Raw genomic sequence first — 26,085 nt, 5'->3', positions numbered from 1 at the left:
TTTGCGCGTTGGGGGGAAGCATTCGAAGGCTTCTGGCGCTTCGCGGCAGCCCCGGCTCGCTCTTCGCTCCGCGTCGCTATAGAAACTTGCAAGAACCGGTCGTAGCCTCAGCCGCGCTCTTCCTGCTTCTGTGAAATGGGTGGCCTTGGAAGAGCCGAGCGCTCCCGGCTCTGGAGGCCATCCTGCCCCTGGCCGCGTTGTTGATGTTTTGGACTCAACGTTGGAGGCTGGGATCCGACCAGGAAAGCGGCTCGAGTTGCTTGTTCTCTTGCGCAGCGAGCGAGCGAGCACCTGGCAGTGGAAAGTGGGTGTGGGTTTGCATCGCTAATAGAGAAACTCCGGCCGAGCTCACTCGTCTTCGGCTCCGTTGGACGAGGGGCTCAGTTCGGGGCTGGTGAGGCTGGAGGGTCAGCGGGACCGAGGATGGACGTCGTGGGCGAAGCTTCCATCGGGGAGTGCGCCGACGACCCCCCTCCCAGGGGCCGCCCCCGCCACGTGGTGCGCAGAGTGGCGTCCCAAGCCGTGACCAGGACGAAGCCCCCGGTGGGCATCGTCTTCATCACCCTCTTGTACTGCGGGGAGTTTGCTTCTGCCTGCGTCGTGAGCGTCGCTTACAGCCGCTCCAATGACATCTTCTGGCTCTCCCTGACTCTCCTATTGATGCTGATCCCCTCCGTCATGGACCAGCTCACCCTCATCTTTGTCAACCGGGATCTGACCAGCGACAAGCCCGTCGTGCTCTTCATGCACCTCCTGCTGATGGGGCCTGTCATCAGGTGAGCGCTGCTAGGTTCTCTGTGAACCCCCCACCCTCCCCGCCACCGCCGGCGGAGCCGCGGCTCACAGCAGTGGGGGCTGGTGGCTGCGATGCCAGTGGGGCGGCGAATCTGCTCCGGGTTTCATTCTCAACTCTACAGGAGCTGTCCAAGATGCTTCACACCTTGGATAGCTCCCATAGAGTTCTGACTGGTCCTGAATGAAACCCAGAGCGGATTTACCGCCCCACTGACATCAGAGCCACCAGCCTCCACAGGCTCACAAGGAAAAGCCCCTGCACTTTCTTATTAGCAGGGGCCCAGACGTTATCCGCCACCCCCCTCAGACTTCCCTGTTCCCTCTGAGCTTTGCTGCAATCCTCACAGTAGCTGGGCAGAAATGACCCCCCCCACACACACACAACTGTATATTGTTCCTTGTTGAAATGCAAAGTTTTGGGGGTGGGTTGGTTTTAAATGGGCAATTAAGTCCCATTAGTTTTGCAAACCACTTGTTCCTGGTAGAGACGAAAACTGCTAGAACCGGTTTGTTGATATGGATCAACAGGGCTGCCTGCATTTTGGGGCGCTTCTGGTGGGCGTGGCTGTGGGGATTTTCATGAAGCGCACCTGCACTTCAGGATTTACCACTGCACAACCACCACCCACACATAGCAACGCCTTCTCAGCTTTACCCACCTAGATTTACCACCAGCAGGGAGCTGCGGGTGCTTCTTGTAGACACCACACTCAGTGTGATATTGTCGTAAATTACTCGAGTTGAGCGATAAGCAGCAGCTAGCGTCAGTCATTAAAAAGTCCAAGGTCAAGAAGCCGAGAGTATCAGTCTGAAGCCAAGGAAAACAAAACCAGATATAGGGACATGCTGAAGAATAGTCAGAGTCGTTCTGTGTTTGAGAATAATCAGAGCTGGGTGCAGGAGCTGGCAGGAACATTTTCTGCTATGAGTGAGCATCAGCCATTGCTTCCAGCCCCTGAACTGGGTTTGAGGCTTGTCTTTTATGCAGAGGCTGATTGATAAGTGAGGCCAGCTGGGTTTTGCTGCGGATGTCTTCCGCCTGTCCATGTGCTGGGTGCTTCCCCAGACACTCTCAGGCTGAGGCATTCTATGTCCTCCTCCATCCCAAATGGAGGCACAACAGATATGAATATACTCTGTGCTCTTTTTTTTTTTTTTAAAAAAGTTAAATTCTGTGACAAGGTATCCTGTATATTTTGCACCATGAAACCAGGGCCATGCCCACCTCCATAAATCAGTCCAAGCCAGGCAATTTGCATTGTCTTATCATGCATCTTAAAATAGCTTAATTCACGGAATTGCTGGGCTTTTCTACACAAGGCTGTTAATCCGCTGTATCTACTTTTGGTTTCGTCACAGAATTGAGATCTGAGCACTACACGAAGCACGTTTCCTTTCCTGCTTGTCTGCTACATAACCTCTAAGTGGCACTGTGATATAGCAGAACAGTGCAAATACACAAGTGAAACAAGCTTTTAATCTTGCTTTTACAATTAAATACCACATTTTCCCTGTGCTAAAAAAAACTCTCTGAAAGTGCTCTTTAGACACAGAAGCGAATCTGGAGGGTCACAGCGTTATCTAAGGAACCCATAAACAACCATGAGTAGGGAATGATGAGCGCACAATAAATGTCTTGTGTAAAAAAGCCCTTACTGAGGGCCAGATGTCATCACTCCTAACTCTCCCATGTTTTCCCACCACTTCTTCCACCCTTTTTCTTACCAGAGAAAACCAGTTAAGGAGATAAAGATGGAATAGCTGCACTGCGCCTCCCAATGGTTAGCACTAGGAGCCCTCCATCTGGAAGCACCCCAGAGACTTACGGAAGATGCTGCTTTTCTGTGCTGTGATTTCAGAAAAGTGTGTAGACACAGCCCCGGTTGTCCCACATCTCCGTGCGCATCTCCGTGCGGCATGACACGTGATGCAGGAAATCTGTGGCCAGGTCCCCCAATTAAAACATTTTTAAAACTCCAAACTTAAGCAGCCAAGGGGAGGGATCTGCTCTGGGTCAGCAGGGCTAGGTGGTGGTGGTTTAATTCTTCCCTGCCCTGCCTCATGCCAATTTCCTAATCAGAATCTACTCCCCACAAAGGTGCTTTTACTCTTGTTTGTGGGGAAAAGATGGGCACGGTCCCAGTTAAACTCTGCTTCCTACAGTGCTGTTGCCCTGATCCAGTTTGTGTTCTCACCATGGTTTCTTTTTAAGTTTAATAAACAAACAAACCCCAAACCGTGGGAAATCTAATCAGTGATCTCCTGTGTCACATGTTGTTTGGCCTTCAATCCATTGCATCTCTGTAGGACTTCACAGACAGCTATAGGGGAGAGGACAGAGACTGAGATGTGGGTAGGGCAGGTGGGTGAATCACTTGGCACTGCAGGCGCAGGGGAAGCAAGACAGTTCGCCACTATTAATCAACTCTGAGGGACTCGCCCAGGAATTTTCAGTTAGGATCCTAGCAGCGGTGTAATGGTAGGTTTTGAAATGCAGGCACACATCATGACAGACTCCATCACCAGATCCCCAAGGAGAGTCGAAAAATTCAGGCAGATGTGTTGATCCGTGTGTGTGTGTGTGTGTGTGACAGTGGAGGCTGGTGGCTCTGATTTCGGTGGGGCTGTGATTCCATTCTGGATTTAGTCAAAAAGATCCTGAACTCTCAAGGAGCTATCCAGCATGCTGATTCTATTCCCAAAATGGCTTCAGCACTTTGGATAGCTGCTTTAGAGTTCTGACTGGTTCTGACTAAACCCAAGAATGGAATCACAGTGCCACCAAAATCGGAGTCACGAGCCTCCACTGAAGTGTGTGTGTGTGTGTGTGTGTGTCGCCTTTATATGTCTTTTGTAAAGCTAATGGGCTTTACTTACCTATTCAAGACCTACAACTGGAGGTTGCAAAAAGCTCCCCATACTACTTTCTCAGGTAGTGCCCATCCTGCAGAATACTTTGCATTACAACAGGGACAGATCCCAACAGTTGGGTTGCTATTGGGGTTAACAAACCACCCAGAACCCATGGGCTGCTTTAGGGTTGGGGGTGGTTTGCTAACCACTCCAACAACCCACCCTTGCCAGGTTCCGATGACATGACCGCCCACTAAGGTCCTCTGAGGGCTCTCTGCTGCAGCTGCCTAATGTGACCCCAGCAGCCACACGCAACGGGACCTTCTCCTTTGCCGCCCCTCAATTGTGCAATGACCTGCCGGTTGAAATGCGCCTGCTGACCTTGTTGAAGGTTTTTAAGCGGGAATTAAAGACTCTATTATTCTGGCAGGCCTTCCTGTTTCAGAACTTTTGTTCCTTTTTTTGACTTTTGCGTATTATTTTTAAGCAGTGTTATTTTAAGCTGTGTTTTATTGTTGGTTTTTTTAAACAAATAGTTTTTAGTTCAAAGTTGTTTTTAGTTATATGTTGCTTGTCTGTATGTTTATGTAAATGGTTTTTAAACTTTGTATATTGTATTTTAATGTTTTAACTTTTGTAAACCGCCCAGAGAGCTTCGGCTATGGGACGGTATAGAAATAATAATAATTGTTATTATAATGACAAGCTGCAGTCGTGGCTTAATCTTTCAAAATGGCTGTCTGCCTGTGCCGCAGCCCACCGTGGCTTAAATAAGCCACGGTGGGCTGCATGATCGTGCGAACTGGTGCAATGAATTGTTGCTGAGAGAATCCATTCCTCACCACCTGAGCTACTGTGGGAATTGCAGCCAAGCTCAGAGGGAACAGGGCAGTCTGACTGGGGTGGCAGAGGATGCCATTGTCCCTGCTAAACAAAAAGCCCCAGTGCTTTGGGCCTGTGAGCCCTGCCGCCACTACCGCAGTGGACCCTAGAAACGAAGAGACAAGAATACGAGAGGATCCTTGTCCAGAGCTTCTAAAGCAGAGGCGGGGAACCCATACCAGGTGTTGTTGGCTCCATCTGCGGACAGCCCCAGCCAGCATGGGCCGTAGTCAGAGAGGATGGGAGTTGTAGCCTGACAACATTGGGAGGGGCACAGATTTCCAACTCCCGTTCTGCGCAGACTGCAGGATTCCTACATGGGAAGCGCTTGGATGGAATTACCATCTTCCCTAGATGGGTTGCGGTGTTCCCAGAATGCTTTGCCAATGCGAATGTCCTTGGGAAAGGGGGCAGCTAGGAACTATGCTGAGAGAGGTGGAAGTCTAGTCTGCTGGTTCACCTCCTTGGTGGGAAAGGGCAGTGCCTAGAGGCGGTAGCGTGGAGAGCTTTTTGCATCCTCCAGTGTAGGATGACTGGGTCCTCTCTGTTCATTGAGTCACACTGGGGGTGTTTCCCTCTCTTTCATTCTTGGGTGGGTCACTCCCAATGTGGGGGCATCCAAGCTGCTTTCTGTGAGGCATGTAGTCTCTGTGATGTTGGGAACTCACCATTTCCCGGTTGGCATTTACTGCAAGGCAGAAGGTTGTCTGCCGATCCCTCTGTGCCAAACCAGGCAGCAAAGCAATTGCATAGATCCAAGGAAACTGGATTGATACTATGAGTCAACCCTTGGGTGATGGAGGGGAGGAAGTAGAGGCTCTAATTTTTTAACCTTTGCTCTGCTTCTCCAAACACTTCACTCTCCGCCATCCATACTTGTGGTTTCTCTAGATTCCTCATTTAGACCAGAAGGTCTCTCAGTGTGGCTATTCAGGCCCTTTTACGAGCATTGTTGTTGTTCAGTCGTTCAGTCGTGTCCGACTCTTCGTGACCCCATGGACCATAGCATGCCAGGCCTTCCTGTCCTGTGCTCTCTCCCGGAGCGTGCTCAAGTTTTTACGAGCATGTGTTGATACTAAAAATCAGATCGAAGCCCCTTTGTGTCACTTGTTAATGTTGTCATTGTGGAGCAGAATGCAGAAGAGCAATGAAATGAATATTGCGGCAGGCGTAGGTTTTCCATTTGCATTATGGACTAATTGAACCCTGCATCTAAAAATGTTCCCAAATTAGGAACATAGGAAGCTGTCTCATACTGAGTCAGACCATGAGTCCATCTAGCCCAGTATTATTGCACTGACTAGCAGCAATGGCTCTCTAGGGTTCAGGCAGGATTCTTTCCTGGCCTTACCTGGAGAAGCTGGGGATCAAACCTGGGACCTTTTGCATGCAAAGCAGGTGTTCTACCACTGAGCCACAGCTCCTTCCCATTATTATTCATTTAAAATATTTATATCCCACCACATAACAGTTCACAGTCTCCAAGGCAACTCACAAAATACAGTAAAACAGTACAAACTAAGAACCTATTGCATCTTTAAACACACACACACATACACACACAACAAGCCACATACAGTGTCAACAGATCAATAGAAACACCAAAAGCAAAACAGAAGAGGCAGATCCTGCAGATGCAACTCTCAGTTACAAATTAAAATGGCCATGGCACCCCAAAAGTTCTTTGGAAGAGAACCACCATGGCCTGCCACCTAAAAGCCAGCAGGGAAGGAGTTCCACAGTTGTGGGGCCACTGCAGAGAAGGCCCCGTCCTATGTAACAACCCTCTGTACTTCAGGTGGTGAGGGCCCGTGGAGCAAGACCTCCGAAAAGAATCTTAATATACAGGCATGTTCTTGTGAGAGAAAGCAGCTGCTATCCTGCTCCCAGATCCACTTGGGATTTTAAAGGATATTGAATCATAAGAGTTGGAAGGGACCCCAAAGCTCATTTTGCCCAGCTCATTTTGCTGATACAGGAAATCCACGACTACAACACTCCTGGCAATTCCACCAGCTTCCAAGGGAGTTTGTTCCTCCGTTGAACACCTTGCACCATCAGGAAGTTCTTCTTAACATTTAGCCAAAATCCTTTTTCTTGTAATTTGAGTCCATTGGTCCTCCTGAGCACTGGAGATTGTGCCAGGAAATCAGCTGGAAGCTAGTAAAGTTATCGTTGTAAGACTGGCATTTTAATTGTCGTTAATTATTTATTTAGAGAGCTTTTTATCATGCCTTTCCCATTTGATAACATTCCTGAGGCAACTTACACATTAATATAAAAGGATAAATATTATACTAGTGTTGTCCTCAGGAGTAAGGGAGGCAGGACTCTTCCTGTGTCCCTTTCTTACTCCCTTACAAGGGGAGGCAGCTCTGCACATTGAAGCTGCCTGCCTCAGGGGGCAGATTCAGTACCACTATGATCAGCAGAGTGGGATACTAACGGACTACTAGCAGAATGGGACACTAATGGACACTAACGGAAGCTCTTCTGCACACATAAGCCCCACTGAAACCAACAGAACCTGCACAAGAGCCTGATGAGGGAATTCATTTGAGGAGCCTCTCTAGTTCATGTCAGTGTGACTTGCGAAGGAGAACTCTAAAAAAAACAACAGCCCATCAGGACAGACAAAAGAAAATAGTTCAGACAGGCATGACCATTAATTTATGAAATTTGTTGCTAGAAGATGTAGTTGTAGCTACTAGTCTTTTAACAGGGATTAGACAAATTCATGGTGGTCTCAGCAGACAGCTCTTCGCCGCAATAACTAATTAGAACCTCTTGGATTGCTAGGGTGGACTGTTGCTTTCACGTCCCGCTTGCAGCAGGTGGCTGTTATTATTATTTTATTATTTATTAAATGTATGTGTTGCCTCTGACTGCAAAAAGTAGTCCCAAAGTGTCACACACACCAATGTAAAAGTCCATAATAAATATAAGAAGAAAAAAACACCTCCAAATCACCCTAGGTTATCCAGAAGTAACCGGTAGGTTGCAATCTAGATGGACCTTTGGTCTGATCCAGCGAGCAATTGTTATGTTAACTTCCCAGCAGATTATGCCCGAGTCAGTTGGGGAGTGGCACTTTTATTTACCAGACTGTGTGCAGGCAGGTACAAAGAGGTTATCTCAGCAGCCCTTCATTTCCCTGGCATAACTCTTCAGAAAATAAATCACTGGGCCTCCCCCACCCACTGGCCTGTCCACATATCAGCCAGCCCATGAGCATCCCTCTGATTGGACCCAGAAGAGGTGGTCCTGTTTTTCCACCCCCTCATTCTGTCCTTTCTTTAGCCCTGTTCTGCCACATGCCCTACCTTTCAATTTCAGTCTCTCTCTCTCTCTCTAATTGGTAAGAGGAGGAAGAGACAGTACTTTCAGTTCTATTCCTAGCACTTGGAACTCCACAAAGAGCCCTTCTCTATGTTTGCTGCTTGCAGACTGCACCTCCCTTTCTTTCCAAAGCTGGACAAATCTTTAAAAAAATGAATAAACACAAGGCGGTTCATTGATAATGGTCTTGTGAGGCCTTGATTTGAGCCAACACTTAGTCCTGTAAACTGGCTTCAGTGCCAAATCTCAGCCTTGGTTGGAATAGGTGAAGTGTAATCCAGAGGAATAGGCCCCTGGGCATGTGCAGAGTGCTTTCCCCTCTATCACCAGTCCTCACACATCTAGAATTAGGGCTTCTGGGCAGACTTGAGACCTGTCCCTCTCTATTTAGAGATTAAAACCACTGCCTCTTGTTGATGGGAGATTTAGAATGGGGTTTAACTATTTCCCCCAAGTAACCAGTGGGTGAGGTTATGGGAACAGGAAGGGGGAGTGAAGAGAGAGGGAGGCATATTTCACACGGTTTGGAAAAGGAGCATTTCTGGAGCCCATAGATGTCCACTTATGAATAAAGACGCCTAGAGCTACATTGTAACTCTGTTCATCTTTAAGGTCCTGTGAGATTGTTTTTGCATGACATTCTAGCGTGGCCAGCCCTCTAGATTTTGTCACCCACCTCCCAAGCCTCTGTAACTTTTGCGTCTGGTGGGACTGGGAAGAGGAGGAGAGAGCTGTGGCAGCTAAGAGAAGACGCCTGTGGTCTGGTTCTTCGGGAATAACATCATGCCTCCCTTGGGACCGTACAACCCTCCCATAACCACCTGAGCGGCCTAGCCTCCCTTCTCCCTTCTCAACTGGCTCTGCGGATCCCACAGTGCATGGGAGGTTACGTACTCATTTTACACAACTCTGAGAATAATTATTAGAAAACACTGGCAGGCTGGAGGAGCTGAAAACATCTCACCCTAGTTACAGTCTGAGTCAAGCTGGGGAGAAGCACAATTGTGTCCCCAGTGCACTACCTCTGTGTTTTTTTTTGGAAAGGGTGTGTGCTCTGCTATCTCATATCTTGCCTTGGGAGATGGTTGTGGGTGTGTTTCCTTGTTTATGACTGTGGGAAAATCTTGGGCAGAGGATGCATTAGGAAGTTGCATATTTGTAACAAGTGGCCGGCTTATAGCTGATTTAGAGAGGCTGTTACGGTTACAACTTCTGCAACAAGAGATAATAGATAGGAAGGAAGTGTAGCACAAACCACGCAGCCCCCTGCCCCTCTCTGCAGCCCTGTGACTCCCCCAAATTCAGAAGCAGTAAAAAAAAAAAGAGACAGTTTTTTTAAATGAAAAAAAAATACATCCATAGTGGTACAGAGCAAAGGGCCAAATTTAGCTGGTTTGCAAGCAAAATGTGGCAGTTTTATTTATTTATTTATTCATTTCATTTCTATACCGCCCAATAGCCGAAGCTCTCTGGGCGGTTTAGTTTTAGCACTCCATAACACTATGTATGCATGTTAAGTTAATTTTTTTCAGGGTGCCCTGGGGCTGCGCGGTTCCCCATGGACCTCAGCCCACAGAGGAGGGGTCCAGGTTGCAAAAATGGCCCCGGAACATCATTCAGCTGCACACGCCTTCTCTAGATAGCCCAAAAGAAGTGGACTTCCAATGCCATAACTGGTCATGACCATGTTCTGGGCAGGCTCCCAATTCTATGTCCGCTTGCCTCAGAAATGGCATGGGGAACAGTTAAGAATGGTTGTGGAACTTTGAAGCTGAAGACAGATGTAAAAAGAGAGCTGATACTGGGTGCTTCCAGACAAAGTGCTCCTTATGCTACTAGGCAAAAGATATTGTGCAGCTCTTCTGTCATTTTCTCCATGATGGACTTTCTGTGGTGAGAAAAAGAAGATGGAAGATGAATTCTTTTTTTTTAATGCTTCATGAACATTCATGTGTATATCTGTTCATTTGTTCCATTTGCAAGAGTCAGAAGGGTTGGTGGTTTCTGTGCTGATGCAGACATCTCTCTCTTTCACATGCAGATGTTTAGAGGCCATCGTGATGTTCTATCAAATAGGGCGTGAGGAAGAGCCGTATGTCACCATCACTCGCAAGAAGCACATCCACAAAGACTCTGAGGTCGAGCTGGAGCAGGAAGTGGGGCATTCGGTGCGCAGGCTGGTCACCCACCGCAACGCCTTCAAGCGCATGGCCGTCATCCAGGCCTTCCTGGGCTCCACCCCGCAGCTCACACTGCAGCTTTATGTCAGCGTGATGGAGCAGTACGTCCCCACCAGCAGAGGTAAAGGCCGAGCACAGTGATGCGGGATCCAAACGGGCTGGGTGGGCTCATTTCTCAGCTGGAAAACTGGTTTGTTCACCTGGGGCGAACTGTCACAGGCTGTGGTGCTAGTCTGGCGGTAGAATTCTCTCTTTCTCAATCTTTCTGTCTCATCGCCTCAGGCTCAGGCAGGGTCAGCAGCATTTCAGAGCATGGGGTGGAGATGCGACAAAAAACCTCCATCCTGCTAATAGATAATGGGGACATAATAAGGCGGGTCTGCTGAATGATATTGTGATGAGGGGCAGGGTGATGTTAGTGGGCATGGCCACACCTACTGACATCACCGCCCCACCCATTTTAGCCTTTCTCGGTGCTGGCTGAGTCCCTGGCTTTGCACAGCGGCTGGTGTCCCCATGGGCGTGTCACATGCTGCAGCTCGGCTGGTGCCGGGAAGGGCAACTGAGCTCAGGCTTCGCATGGCGCCTGTGTGGATGGCTTTCAAAGTTGTGGCAAATTTGTGGAGGAGAAGGCTATCAATGACAACTATATGCCTCGTTAGAGGTGGTTTGCCTATGTACACCAGTTGCTGGGGAACACGAACGGGAGGGGGCTATTGTACTCATGTCCTACTTGTGGGCTACCCACAGCCAGGTGGGTGGCCACAGTATGAACAGAATGCTGGATTAGATAGGCCGGGGTTGTTGAACCCAAGACCGATGGGCCAAATCTAGCCCTCCGTGGTTCCCTCAGATAGCTGTGTCCCCTTTCCTTTGACTGTTTGGTGGTTTCCCAGCTTTTGCATGTCCCCCCCCCCCATGCTTAATTGGTGAGATGCCTCTCCTAAGGCTTAGCTACTGGCAGTAAGACTTTGAGCTAAAATATGGCTGGCCTTTGCCCCACCCCCTTTGCCTTTGGCTCCACCCACCACTGGAATCTGACCCCCCCCCCCAGAGCTTCTCCAAAATTGAAATGGAATTTGGCTGTCTGGCTGAAAGAGGTTCGACACCCCTGAGATAGGTCTCTGGTCTGATTCAGCATGTTTCTCCTTATGAGGGGGTGCTCTGTATATGGCTAGGAAGAGGGATAAGAGAGTCTCACTTCCAGACTTTCTGAAGGAGATTCTTGGGACCAACGTGGCAAAGCCCTGACTAAGTTAAGCCTTGAAGATGATTCTTCTATTCTTTGAATCGGCAGACGTGACCTGGCTGCCTACATCTCGCTGGGAAGATTGTAACATTCCCTTGTTTGTCTTGGGGGCCCACAGTTTTTTCCTTGAACACCTTATTGCCATCTCCCAGCATGTGCCGCCTGAAGCGACTGCCTCATTCTACCCCATACTTTGGCCACCCTGACCCCAATTGTAGCTATTGTAGCAGACTGTTGACTGGGGCTGGCTACAGGGAGCATACAACTCCCTTGTTAAAACAGCTTCACTGGCTTCCAGTCTGTTTCTGGGCACAATTCAAAGCGCTGGCTTTGACCTATAAAGCCTGATACGGCTCCGGTCCACGTTATCTGAAAGACCGTATCCTCCCTTATGAACTTGCCTGTGTCCTGAGATCTTCTGGGGAGGCCCTTCTCTCAGTCCAACCACTGTCACTGGCATGTTTGGTGGGAACCCGGGAGAAGGCCTTCTCAGTGGCTGGGAAGGGTGTTCCAAGCTGTGGAACACCCTTCCCAGGGAGGCTAGGATGGCTCTCTCCTTGATGTGTTTCCGGAGGCAGGCTAAAACATTCTTGTTCCAGCAGGCCTTTGGGACACAGTTGGAACCTGGGGGTAAGCTGCTAAAATGCTATTTTAAAATGCTGCTTTAATGTTTTAATATAATTTTAATTGTATTGTTGTTTAATTATATTGTAACTTTTGTATGTTTTCATACGTTTTAATTGTATATGTTTTAATTTTTGGAAGCCGCCTTGTGCCCTAGTACTGGGAAAAAGGTGGGGTATAAATATAATGATGATGATAATAATTCACACCCTGGACCTCCTCCGTCACAGCACTAAATCTGCTGCCTCAAGCAAATGCCTCATTCAACCCCATGGTATGGCCGGCCCTGGCCCCAGTTATAGCTATTTGCAGGCTCTGGGCCTCCATCACAGCACTAAACCGGCTTTCGGCTGGTGCTTGTTGGGCTTGTCACCTCCCTGGGTAAGTTCACTTATGACTTCCTCATTATTGCAAAGTGCATGCTTTCTCTTTCAAAGCAGACTTGAGCCTTGCAAGAAGAGGGCATTGCTCCTGGAACGGAAGCGGATGAATGTGTGTGTGTGTGTGTGGTTTTTTTAAACCACCACCACCATCACCAACAACACCAAAGAGCAAAAGGGGATGGCACAGCATGAAATTAACAAACAAGTATGATTTGCCCCGGAGAGAGGTCTGTCAACAGCCTTTAGCCAAAGGCTAAGGGGAACTTCTGTCGGCACAGGCTATGTGTTACTGAGTACACCAGATGTTGCAGTACTGCTTTCCCAAACTGGGTGGCTTCCAGATGGGACTGGACTACAGTTCCCATTAACCCCAACTAGGCCACGTTAGTAAGGGATGATGGGAGTTGTCTGGAGGGCACCTTGTTGGAGAAGGCTGCTGTAGAATAACAGCAGGACAAGGCCTTCACGTCCTGTTTGTGGACTTCCCAGAAGCATTTGCTTGACTACTGTAGGAACAGAATGCTGGATGAGATGCACCTTTGGTCTGATCCAGCCGGGCTCTTCTTTCTGTTTATAGCCCAAACTGAAATTATGCAGAAATCTGAGTAACAAATGGGAGGTTTATACACATTTTTAGGGATTTGTTGAGAAGAAACAAGAACACCCCCCTCCAAAAAAAAAAGGGGGGGGAAAGGCTTTCATCCATAGAGACTAATTGGGGCCATTGGTATACAATGCTTAATTTAAACCCATCTGTTCATCTGACTGATTAGTTAATGAATAATAATAGTAATAATTGCACACGGTTGTTGTTGTTGTTGTTATTATTCAGCATTTCTGTACGGCTTTTCCTGAGTCCTTGCTTATATGAACTTTTGATTGCCTGATTTTGCTGGGTCAGGATGTAACCGTAACAGTGCTGGTTTATCTTGGAGGCAAAATAAAAGTGCAGCTTTGAAAAGAAACTTGTTTTTCTTTTCCAAAACAAGAACTGAAGGCATGTTCTCACAGAAACACTGCTGTGGTAATTGCAGCATTGTGACTGCTTGCAGTTTCATCATAAACCTAGTGATGCTCAGTGCTTATCTTCTGATTGTGGCTCATGGAATTATGTAACTATGTGGGGATCTAGTCCTCTTCTGTAATTCCAGAAAAACCTGTCCTAGCGACTTAGGTTCTTGAGTCCCAAACCTAGGAGAGAAAAAAAATCAAAACAAACAGATAATTCCTCCTATTATTTTCCCTCCCAATTTTATGACATGACCATCATGGCTGAGACCAGTGGAGGCTGGTGGCTCCGATGTCAGTGGGGCAGTGAGTCTGCTCCTGGTTTTGCACTATGAATTCCAACTGAAACCAGGAGCAGATTCACTGCTCCACTCACATCAGAGCCACCAGCCTCTGTTGGCTGAGATGGGGTTTAAACTTCAGTCTTCCTAGTTCAAATCCCTATCTACCATGCCACCCTGGATCTACCACACCCTTTTCCAGCTTGTGCCCTCAAGAGGGGTTGGAATACAGTGCCCATCATCCCCAGCCAGCATGCCCTTTGGCCCTTCTGTACTTAAAAGTACAAGAAAGCTGGGTTAGCAACAGCTGTGAAGCCAGTGCAGTCCTCCCAGAAATGCTCGGCAAAGACAAAACTCTGGTGGTTTGGTGTCAAATTCTGTCCCCAAGTGCAAATGGCCGTTTAGCTTTCCCCTTGGCCTCTTAGCAATTTATGCAGTCCCAAGGTTGGTACAGATAATGGACCGGAATGCTTGTGGCTTGACGTTATTCCTGCATAAGCATTTACAGCAAGGTTTTGTGTAACGGAAACCTCTGAATTGTAAAGCAAAAAAAATCAGCAGCTTTCCTGGGCCAGGTGTTAAATTACCTCCAGTTGGAAATAAGGGCTGGAGTATTTGTTGGTTCCCTCCACACAAAGGGCAGGTAAAATAGTAAAGCCATTTCTGAGTTGTACCGCTTCAATCTTCAGGTCAAATGAGTGGATGTTTTCCCCATGAAAAATATTCCCTGTATCTAGAGAGCTAGCATATCAGGGGGAGGACTAGATTAGAACTCTTCCCCCCTGACATCTAGTTTTGTTTTTTTTGTTTTCTTAAATGTGCAGAGTTTAAAATATAGATAGAGGAGCATTCAGTCATCTCACCTGCAGTGGAACGATCAGGAACAGTTATCTCCACGACTGCAGTTCGTGTGAACTATGTTGTGATGGATGTAAAATGCTTATGTGCCCCAGTCAGCAGGGCTGATAGTAATGGATAATGGCAGTTGTAGTCCAATATCTGCAAGGCCACAGGTTTCCCATTTCTGATCAAATCCAACTCTTTGCCCTGATGTGTGATGCTTTACATCAGCCGTTTCCCAATCTGGTGCCTTCCAGATATTTTGGACTACAACTCCCAACATTCCTGTCCATTAGCCATACTGGCTGGAGCAGATGGAAGAGGAAGTCTGGACAGCATCAGGTTGGGAAGTCTGCTTTACATATTGAATTGTAACCATGCTGCATACCTTTTTCTCTATAAACCTGTCTATTTCCAATTAAAAAGTGCCATGTGAGCTTTTAAAGCAGGGGTGTTATGAACTTCAGGCCCTCAGGCCAAATCCACCTGAGATCCCAGATGGCCACACCCTCTTCTGCTGGCCCAACCCCTTCCCCATGATGACTGCCAAATGTTTGGTGGTTTCTTGGGTTTTGTGCTGTTTTTCCCCATTTGAAAAGGTTAAAATGCCTCTCCCAAGGTTTAGAGACTGGCAGTAACTGGCTAGTATTTTTGGCCTTTCCCCTTTTGCTTTTGGGCCCTCCAACCAATTGAATTTGGCCCTCGGTCTGAAAAGTGTTTGACACCCCTGTTTAAAGGCTGTCATGGAGTTCTAGTTGACACCAACGGAACATCACAGACATAGGCTTGGATTAGATGGAGTGAACATGCCGGTGGCATGGGTGGTACATTCCATTGGAATAAGTCAGGAGCTTCTGCTCTCTTTGTAACCCAGAGTAAGCTCTCTGGTTGTGACTTGGTTTTGGCATCTGTTTAATATCGGAGTCTGCCCTACTCCCAGAGGCATGGGTGCAGTAATGAATACCTGTAAAGTGACAGGAGAGAAGTTTGCTAACTGCTAAGTGTGAGGCATCATTTCCATGCTGGAAGCCAGGCCTTGGAACATGCAAACAAGAACACACCCACAGCACTGAGGCAGTGTGGCATAATGGTTACAGAATCAGACTGGGAAGAACTAGGTTCAAACCTCGCTCCACTATAAAGCTCACTGGGAGACCTTGGGTCAATCACTACCTCTCAGCCTAACCTACTGCACAGGCTTTTGAGGATAATGGCAAGCAGGGTAGGAACTTTATACGCTGCCCTGACCTCCTTGGAGAAACAGTGGGATAAAAATGTAATGAAAAGATAGGAGTGTCCCTGACCATGTGCAAAGTAGCTTTCCCTCACCACCAATTAATCGTCAGCTGGCTTCACCCACCTAAGATTTGCTGTCCACGTTGAGTGGTGCAACATCCAGGCATTCTTTCTGGAAAAAAACTGCTGGAGGCCCTTCTGTGTACCTGAACTCAGTCACCTATCTACTACCCTGCCCCTTACCAAAAATCCTTTGCCGTGCCGGCTCCAGGTTTTTGATGGACCTTGGGCAAGGCCCCCTCAGGGAGTCGATCTTTTCACCCCCGTTGATCTAGGTCCTCCTCCTTCTCTTTCTCATTAGTGCTGCTGCTTGCTTGCTTGCTTGCCAGAAGAGAACCAGGGAAGAAGTAGGCCGTGGCATCTGCTGCTCCTTCTTCTCACCATCACCGTTGCCTGGGCCAGAGCGAGAGGCAGGTGAGCCTGCAGCAGGCTGCCATGGTGAAGAGGAGGAGCAACTCCAGGGGGCTCTTGTTAGGGGGTCCCTGCTGGGCTGTGGGCTCTTGGCAGGTGCCCGACCATGCCTACGCTTGGTGCCAGCCCTGTCCCTTGCAGTGGATGTAGAAGCAGTGTTTTTAGAACAAAATGAAGAGGAAATCTCAAAGGTGCACAGAAGGAATCAGTTCAGTTAATTTATTTAGGCAAAGAAGCGGAGAACAAGCCTCCAGGCACCCCAAAAAACGGTTTACTGGGCTCAGTTAACTTATTTCTGTGCACTTGCCAGCTTTCTCCCTTCCCCTCCACTGAATTTGGTACCTTCCCATTTTTTTTAAAAAAGGAAACATATTACGGCCCAACACATCTGGAGTCAAGAAACAGACAACTAAGGGAGCAATCCTATGGCCCCTAGACAGCATTCGAGAGGCCATAGGATATTTTGGATTCCCAGCTCCGAGGTCGGAGACAATGGTCCAACCTCGGAGGAGGGAGTCGGAGCTCTGACCCCCCTCCCCCTCCCAGCCAGCACAGAAAGAACCACACCAGCCGCCTCTCCCAGGTCGGGAATGTGACCTTGGAGAGGGAGAAAAGGGGGCATTTCGTTGGGTGTGGAGGGGAGGAGACCGGAGAGGCCGGGATACAAGCTATCCTGAGGCCTCTGCAGCCTCCTCCTCTGAAATGCTTTTGCTAGATGAGCAAAAAAGTCCATCTGATGAAAATGCAGGGCGGGAGGACAGGGAGGAGAATATCGCCTCCACCGCTCTTCCCCCTGCAGACGATGCTTGTAAGCCTCCAAGTTCAGGGGCTTGAGGGTGCTACATGTAGGATTGTTCTCTAAATCAGTTTCTTCAGAGGAACTGCTAAAGCAGTCTTACACTCTGTCTGATGAAGAAAAGTATCAGGTTTCTCTGAAGAACTTGGTTTAGTTGCCCTCTGTCTCAAAGCACTTTGAGCCTTAATCAAATTAACTGATGCTTGTGCGTCTTCAAGATTACCTCTTATCTTTCTTTCTTGTATAATGAATGGATTCTCACCAGTTGATGCGTCTCTTCCTGCCTCCCCATTTTCTGCCCCATCTTGAGGATCTCGTATTGCTGGTAAAGGTGTAGAAAAGAACAAGCAATCTGGGAGCACCTTTCAGTGAGGAAAGACTAAAGCATTGTGGGGTTTTTAGTTTAGGAGAGGGAAAAATAACAGCTAAAGACACAGTGGAGGTTTATACACAATATACAAGGTGTGGAGAAATGTATTTTTATTTATTAATTATATACTGCTTAATATTAAAAAAATCTCAAAGCCGGTTCACATACCAATATTAAAAGTCACATTTAAATACAAGTTTAAAACACCATGAAAACAATTTCAACCACAATAACAAAACAAATATATTTAAAATCCACTATTAAAAGCAATTGTATTGACAATATTATAAATAAATGAAATAAAGAAAGAAATATGGAATTCACTATTTCAAGCATCTGTGTGGATAAGGGTGGCCATATGGGGGACAGTCCTCTATTTGAAGGCATCCTCTGTTTGAAGGGCTGTTCAGTCCAAATCTGCTTTAAAGATAAAAAGAACCATCTGAAGGGGAGAGCAGAGCAGGGGCCTTGAAGTTGCCCATCAACAGATAGCACCTGGACAGTAGCACAAGGAGAAGTCACACAGGTCATCTGGCCATGGTGACGTGTCTTGCATTCCTATTGAAATTACAGTAATTAAGGCGTCTGATCATCCAGTGCAGGGCAGGAGGAGTGGCGGGGTCGATCTTCACCTCCCTATCTTCCCGCCCTGCATTTTTTTGCTAGACAGGCTTTTTTGCTGCTTTGGATCCTAGCCTCTCTGGTCTCCTCCCTGCCTGGCCCACCAAAACGCTTCCCCCCCCTTCCCCCTCTCTGAGGTCACTTTCCTGATCTCGGAGGGCAGATGGTATGGTTCTTTCTGCACTAGCTGTGTGGATGCAAGGAAGGGGCAGATTTCCGACTCCCCATTCCGAGGTCGGAGCACTGTTTCCGACCTCGAAGGGGGGAATCTGAACTATCTTATGGCCCATCAAACAATGTCTAGGGGCCATAAGAATGCTCCCTAATGGATATTAATGGCTTTACTGGAGTATTTCCCGCTCCCTTGCCTGAAAGGAGGTCTGACTGGTTCCTTTAAGCATTGATTCAGCAAGCTTGCCTCAAGAGAAAGAGAAGATGCTTCCCCAAAAGGAGCAGTTCCCACCCACCCACATCCCTCCGCTGCTGATCTTCCTGCAGATCAACTCCCAAAGCTTCAACACTTTCTCTCATCCCTGTACCTGGGGTTTCCACCCTATCATTTGAGACACACCTATTTGCATACTCTTGATTTGCCTGATCTATTTTGAGAGGGGAGTGATATTTCCTTTAAGCAGTATTTGTAGCTGGGAGGTGGCTGCTGGCTGCCCACATCCCTATGCCGTGTCACTGTGTTTGAAGAGATTCAGGACAGATAAAAGGAAAGCCTTCTTCACACAGTGCATAGTTGAACTATAGAATTCACTACCACAAGATGTAGTGATGGCCACCAATTTGGATGGCTTTAATAGGGGATTGGACAAATTCATGGAGGAGAAGTCCATCAATGGCTACTAATACAGAAGGCTGTATGCTACCTCCAATATCAGGAATAGTATGCCTGTGTATACCAGTTGCTGGGGAACGTGGGCAGGAGGGTTCTGTTGCACTTATATCCTGCTTGTGGGTTTCCTGTGAGCAGCTGATTGGCAACTGTGTGAATACAGTGCTGGACTAGATGGACCCTTGGTCTGATCCATGACGGGTCTTCTTATGTTCTTATATTCGCTGCCTGGCCTGGTTTGAGTGACTGATTTAGGCCAGGGGTAGGCAGCTTTTTGAAGCCCATGGGCACATTTGGCAATTTGAGAGAGTGTCCTGGGCACCACCACAAAATGGTGGTGAAAGCATCAGCCCAATGTATGACCCAGAGGCATTCATGGGAAAAGAAAATGGGGGCAGCTAAAGTAGGGATAGACAGTGTGGTGCCCACAGGTACCAATGTGCCCCAGACACTTCCCTTGATACCCACCGAGACACCCTACTCCTAATTTGCTTTTTAAAAATATTTTATAAATTCCTTACTGGCAGCTGGGATTGTTTCAAAGCGAAGTAGGAGCCTTTAGCTGCTACCATCTTAATTTCCCATGAATGCCTCTGGGCAGGCTACTTGTCCTTTGTAGACTAGCCATGCCCACCCATGGCAGCCATTTTGTGGTGGTGCCCAGAATTGTTTCTCATATTTCCAGATGTGCCCATGGGCCCAAAAGGTTTGAAGTGATCCCGGCTGCCAGTAAGAAAATGTGTTAATATTTTTTTTAAGTGGGAGGAGTAGGACACCTCGCCAGGCACCAAGAAAGGTGTCTGGGAGTGCACCAGCACCCATGGGTGCCACATTCTCTACCCCTGATTTAACCTTTTTTTAAAAAAAAAAAACTATCCAGATCTACCTTTAAAAGGACAAAAAGTTCTTTGTTAATGCTAATAGGTGAGACTATTTCAAGTTTAACACACTTCCATCTATGTGTGCAGGACTGCTTCCTGGATCACCATCAGGAAATAGCTTGATTGCCTTTTAAACAAAGGCCTGCTGTGTGTGAAAGACACAGATCAAAGGTTGCTCCAGGGACACCTGTAGAGCAACCTCTGGCTTGGTTTGTGTGGTTGCAGCATAAATACTAGCCATGTGCGAATCAGCAAAATTTGATCTCATCCAGGTTCTCAGATTTCCACCTTGAAGCTCGTTCTGGCTCCTGTCCTTATCAAATTGCAAGCTTTGCTTTTTTCTTTTTGCATGAAAAGTCATGTGCGTTTCCCCAAATGTATGAATGCATTAGTTGTGTGCATTTTTTAAATGCATGCATTTTTCTCCCATTGATTAAAGCATGTTTGTGCACAGTTTTGAAGCATGTTTTATGTGCATTTTCCCAAAGTATGCATTCTTTGAATGCTTTTTTTTTTTTTTTGGCAGCACGAATCGCGTCACAAGCTCAGAATTGTACGGACTATGACTGCAGATTGTGTTTGGATCTGAGAGGTGAAAATTTGGGTAAATTCTGGCCAAAACAAACTGAAATGAATTTCTTATACATCCCTAATAAATAGTATACTCAGCATAGCCACCAGTGACCTTGGAGTGGGCAGGTGATTAAAAGGAGCCCTCTGGCCCCAGCTACTCATTAGAACAGTACAGTTTCCTGGGCCAGCTGGTGACTGTCTAGCTGCAGGCCTGATTTGGCCTGCACGTCATCAAGGCAGAGGCTGAATATGCATTTTCCAGCTATGGTCAGCAGGTGTAGGAATCGGATGTCGAGAAAGACATGCCTGCTACTGCAGGACAGGCGGAAACCTCTGCATGAGGACATTCTTTTCCCATCTCAGCACTGCTTCTACCTAGGCTATTTCGGGCCTGACTATTGAGCATTCTTACTTCTCTGGCAGCAGTTAACCCAGCACCTGCTCCAAGCCATCTCTGCCTAGCATCCCTTCCGCACCATCCAGCAAAGTGTGCTTTTTGCCCCAGTCGGCACTGTAAACTATTTGTGGAGTGGCATCTGTTTCAACAGAGTGCAGGGAAGGATGGGAAACCAGTTAGGCCCATGTTATTGTTAATATGACCCCTAATTAGACCCACATTATTGTTCTGCTGTATCCTGTGGTTCAGGCACTTCTGGGGACCACTGCTTTCTCAGTCCCCATGGTCACAGCCTTCATGTTATTTGAAATGGGATGTTCAAAAATGTCTTAGGGAGCCAGGGGTGGGGAACATGTGGTCCTCCAGATGTTGTTAGAGTGCAACTCTCATCAGCCCTAGCCAGCAGAGCCAGTGGTCAGGGATGATGGGTCTAGCAGTCCGACAATATGTGGAGGGCCTTACTTCCGAATAGGAAGTATGGGATGCATAGGATTTCACTGTCAAGAATTCAGGAATGGGGCAGAATCCAAATGCAGTGTTCTAGAATGGTAAGCATTTATTTCTTTTAATTATTTGTATCCTGCTTTTCAGGATACAAATCCTTCCAAGGCGGCTTACACATAAAATCAAAATACAATAATAAAATTACAATAAGGTACTATCAACATGCAACAATTCATCAGGATCCTTCCCGAAAGGTGGTTAGTGGTAGGTGGTCCAGTGGGAAGCAGGAGGAGGCTGTCTGGCTGGATGAAAATTGGATGGGGGTGGGAATCCCACCACCCACCATGGGCCCTGTTTCCCCAATGTCCCATGGCAGGGTGTGTGATTCCCCCCCCCGCCATCCGATTTTCAGAAGGGGCACAGATGACTTCTTTGTCTGTCTCCCTAACTCTTCAGTTACAGGAATTGTCACTGTCATTTTTGTTCTATGATTGAAAAGTGGGGGTGGGGATGGGGGTACAGATTTTTAAGTCAGCCCCAAGGTATAGAAACATCTAATCAGGACCAGGACTTTGTATTTACTCTTCTATGCCAGAAGTTACAGTTCTGCACAAAGATAATCCAGATTCTGTGGCAAAAATTCTATGATGCCAATTTAAACGACACAAATTTTGCATGTTGGTATGATTCCCCCCCCCCCATTTCGCATGGTTGATTCCAGTTTTGCTACTCTTGGGGAAGGGCAAGGAGAAGAGAAAACCAAGAGGTGGGGGGACATGATGGTACTTCTCAAATGCCCGTAGAGCTGTTGCACAGAAGCGGGCAAAGACTCGTTCTGTGCTGCTCCAGAGAGCAGGACTAGATCTAATGGGATTACGTTACAGAAGAAGACCTCTTGCTGGAGATCTTCAAGCAGAAGCTAGATGCATTTTGCACAAAAGTCCCATTTTGCACACAGCACAACCACCCTCCGTGGCAGCTTCTCTGGGCTCACCCTTTCCTTCTCCTTCCCCCTTTCAGCCATCTTGATGTGCATCTGCTTGTTGTCCATCACCTACGGAGCCTTGGTCTGCAACGTCCTGGCCATCCAGATCAAGTATGACGACTACAAGATCCGCTTGCATCCGCTGGCTTTCCTCTGCATCATCCTGTGGCGCAGCTTAGAGATCTCCACCCGTATCACCATCTTGGTCCTGTTTGGGTCTGTCTTCAAGCACTACGCAATGGCCATCGGTGTGGCCAACCTCCTGGCGTTCTTCTTCTTGCCGTGGATACAGTTCTGGAGGAGCGGCGTCCAGCTGCCGGACCATGTGGAGAAGAACTTCAGCCGGGTGGGCACAGTTTTTGTCCTGTGCTCCATCACTTTCCTCTATGCCGGCATCAATATCTTCTGCTGGTCAGCTGTGCAGCTCAGACTGGCCGACCGGGACTTGATCAGCAAGTCTCAAAGCTGGGGCTGCTTAGTTTTCTTCTACGTGTTCCGGGGGGTGGAGAACAGCGTGCTGGTCATTGCTTGGTACTTCTTCAAGACGGACGTCTACGAGTACCTCTGCAGCCCCATGCTGGTCCTGCAGCTGATTGTGGCCTACTGCCTGGCCATCGCTTTCATGCTCTTCTTCATGCAGTACCTCCACCCGTGCCGCAGCCTCTTCACGCACAACATCTCCGACTTCTTGCAGTGTGTTTGCTGCCGGCAGGCGAGGGCAGCCAAAGCTGTGCATCTGGATCCCCCCCGGGAACCCGGCGTGAGACATAGCATAGTCTGATGGGGTAGATCCAAACTCATCATAAGCCAAACCACTGAGGGGGTTAGTATGGAACACGCCTCCCATCTAGCCTCGGCACCCATTTACCCCTGACAAGATAGGCCTTAATTCTATGGTGCTATAACTTATAAACAGGGCTTCATGTGGTACCTGGCAGACCGGGCTTTCCGGAGCATCACCTGGACTGACGGGGTCAAGTCAAGATGGGCAGTAAGGGTGCAGTTTCCCTTTCCCGATCTTCCTGCAGAGCCAGGGTTGGCCAGCGTCATACGCCTAGGCAGCGTATGATCAGGATTGAGCCACTTTGGCTCGGAGGACTGTGCTGTAATTTCCAGATGACAGCTGTGTGCTGACATGTTCGCCTTGCTTGTGTCCACTTGCAAAACACCGAGCTGAAGGAGACTTAACCTGGTTGAAGGGCAGGGTTAGCTTATCGAATAAGAAAAAGAAGGATACCCTTTTGCAGAGCTGGTGTACATTTAACTGTGAATGCAGCATCCTTGTGACACCACAGCCTTCCAAAGATTGGATAGGATTGTGGCCTAGTATTTTCAAGGTGACCAGACACCCCTCCCAGCCTGGCCAGCTGTAGTTTTGGGTGTGACCCCTTTCTCTGTCCCCATCATATTTACTTATATGTTGACCTGAGAATGGACATTTTTTACATTCAAAATAACTGCATTTTAAAGGAATTTGGCATTGTTTTACACTCTTGTTTCTACTGTCCCGTTTGGGCAGCATGACGGATGCTCAGGTGGAGAGCTCAGCAAGTCCTAGGGAAGGGGCAAAGTCTGGGGCGGGGTGGGGGGGTGGGGAGAAAATGTGCCTTCTGCTGCTTGCCGCCAGGTAATTCTGGAGCACCTGGGTAATTCAGTACCTGTAGCTGGGCACATATTCATATCTTTCACAGGAAGGAGCAATCTTTATCAGCACCCTTCTCTGTGGAAGATTACACCTTTGGCGTGGTGGAGTCTGGGTTGAGATCAGCCCCAGTTGCCTCTGAGCATGGTATACTGGGGACAAGTGGTTCACCCAGTGTGCAAACTGTGATGAAGAAACTAGGTCAGCTCATCATGATCTGGGCAGTGATCTAGGCAGGTGGGGAATCACCCAAGTAATTGGTCCCTACATGCAAATATAAACAGGTGTTGATTAAAAAAACAAACAAAAAATCATCATGTTCAAATGGTTGTGTATCTTGGCCCCCAAACAGTCCCCATTGTGCAATACCTGTGGCAAGGCAGCCTCTTCACGGACATGAGCTATCCCAATTGGAAAGTCTTAGGCATGATCAGAGGTCTGCAAGACCAGATCAGGCACACTGCATTCAAGCATCCAATCCCTGCAATTCTTATGTGGAAGGAGCTTTAATTTTGTGTGGGCCTTCTACCAGGCCAATAGACAGGCTGACTCTAGGTTTGAAGGGACCCTCAGGGGCTCTGGTGTTCCCCTCCCACATGCCAGTGGGGGCCCTTATATTGATGGATGCACAGCTGGCCCACCCGTCCTCATATTTATTTCTGCCCATATGTGAGGGGGAGGAGCAGCCTGTTGGTGGCAGTGACTGAGGAAGAAAAAGAAGAGGGGGAAGCAGTGACCGACCGAGGACAACTAGGGGGGCGGTGGTAGCAGCAACTCCTTCAAGGAGCACCGGCAATGGCCCTTGTAACAGCCCACAACACATGACTTGTAGGGCGTTGTGAGTTGTTATAAATGTGGCCACCCAATACTCCTTGGAGCAATGGAAAAGCAGGCCCATGGTGACACCAGCCCAGTCAATAAAGACCCACTTGGGACCGGCTTGAGTCCTGCATTCAGGCTGGCGTCTTATGCCCACAAAAGCGTTACATCAAAGTGGGCGCACCTAGGACACATTCCTTGCTCTCGGCAGTTTACTGCAGAGCCGCAGATATAAGCTTACACCAGCCTTACTCAACCCTCCACCCTCCAGAGGGGTTGGACAACAATTCCCACCATCCCCAGCCAGCATGGGGATGATGAGAGTTGTAGTCCACTGGATCTGGAAGGCACCAACTTTGAGACGGTTGCCTTAGACTATCAGAGACAGTTCCATAAACACATTTTAGTCCCCCTCAAATCTTCTAGATTCCTGCTGCATCTTGTCTGACCTTAGCAACTCCTTTCCAGCCAGTTTGCTACTTGTGACAGGAAAAAAAAAACTTTCTTTTTTAAGCCTTCCTTTCTTGCTCAGTATCTGATTGGGTCTTCAGGTAATCTGTTTCTCATATCATGTTGTGTATGTGTATATGTGTGTGTATGTGTATATGTGTATTCATATCCTCTTAAAGCACAATCCTATGCATATTTAGACAGGAAGAAAGCTCTACAACTCCCAGCATTCCCCAGCCAGCCATGCTGGCTGGGGAATGCTGGGAGTTGTAGAGCTTTCTTCCTGTCTAAATATGCACAGGATTTCATCTTTAATGAATGACCTTTGCATTGTCTCTTCCACATCCCAAGTAATGTATAAGTAATTCATCAGCTACACACAGCATGAACTGCTACAGAACAAATGGTGTTTGTAGAAAAAGATTCCTGACAGCTCACGCACCTTCCCGACAAGTCTCTCTTTCATGCAATGCACATCCCCACTTCAAGATATTTCTTTAAATGTGGTAAGCGGTATACAAATCAATTAAATAGGTGAAAGAAATCACAAAGTAGCAGATCACAAGCGAGCCAAGTCAGTAAAACGGTAAAAGACTTATACAGAAATGCACACGCAAACCTTCGGGTGACGTAACGTTTCACTACTTGGCTTTCACCAAGAACACTACTGCAGGGGGGATTGAGTACACATGGCCTGTGTGCTCCATGCTAGAAGTTGCCCATCCCTGAGCTAGGGAAAAGCCCAGCCAGAGACAGAGATTGGGTTCGTGTGACATGCTAAGCATTTTTCCAGAGCAGCCCACCATTGCTCAGTGCATCATCTGCAGGTGGAACATGACCCCATGGTGGGTTATTAACCCACTGCTTGGCAAGAGTAGCAGAAACCCTTGCCACTCTTGCCCAGTGGGGCCGCCAAGCCTCTGCCTGCACCCTTTCCCCTTGCCTGTGACAGCCCCTCTAGTGGTGTCCAAATGACACCATGGGGGGGGGGCTATCATGGGCACCCCCTTCGCTCCCGCCAGTCTCCGCTTCCAGGCTTTGATCACGATCTTCATTGTGGTCGGAGCCCTTTTTATTTTCCAAGCCCCGAAAATGGGGCTCGGAAAATTAAAAATAAATAGTGCC

At 47.9% G+C, this 26,085-nt stretch overlaps 1 protein-coding gene across 3 annotated transcripts; it reads left to right on the top strand.

Moving 5' to 3' along the window:
• XKRX (XK related X-linked) lies at positions 1-23,984 on the top strand. 3 transcript variants are annotated; one of them, XM_084813838.1, is made up of 4 exons: positions 1-776; positions 9,911-10,170; positions 20,177-20,242; positions 22,085-23,984. In XM_084813838.1, the coding sequence occupies exons 1-4, from the start codon at positions 424-426 to the stop codon at positions 22,828-22,830; spliced, it is 1,425 nt and encodes a 474-aa protein (XP_084669964.1). In that variant the 5' UTR covers positions 1-423; the 3' UTR covers positions 22,831-23,984. The 3 variants fall into 3 exon arrangements, with proteins under 3 accessions (XP_084669964.1, XP_084669963.1, XP_084669965.1); XM_084813837.1 differs by having other exon boundaries at positions 20,177-20,254; XM_084813839.1 differs by lacking the exon at positions 20,177-20,242.
• Positions 23,985-26,085: the final 2,101 nt, after the last annotated feature.

This window comes from Heloderma suspectum, chromosome 9, assembly GCF_057233095.1.
Source record: "Heloderma suspectum isolate Gila_16-S chromosome 9, 16-S_ref, whole genome shotgun sequence".
Taxonomy (NCBI): Eukaryota; Metazoa; Chordata; class Lepidosauria; order Squamata; family Helodermatidae; genus Heloderma; species Heloderma suspectum.
This window is presented reverse-complemented; position numbering and strand designations above follow the sequence as displayed.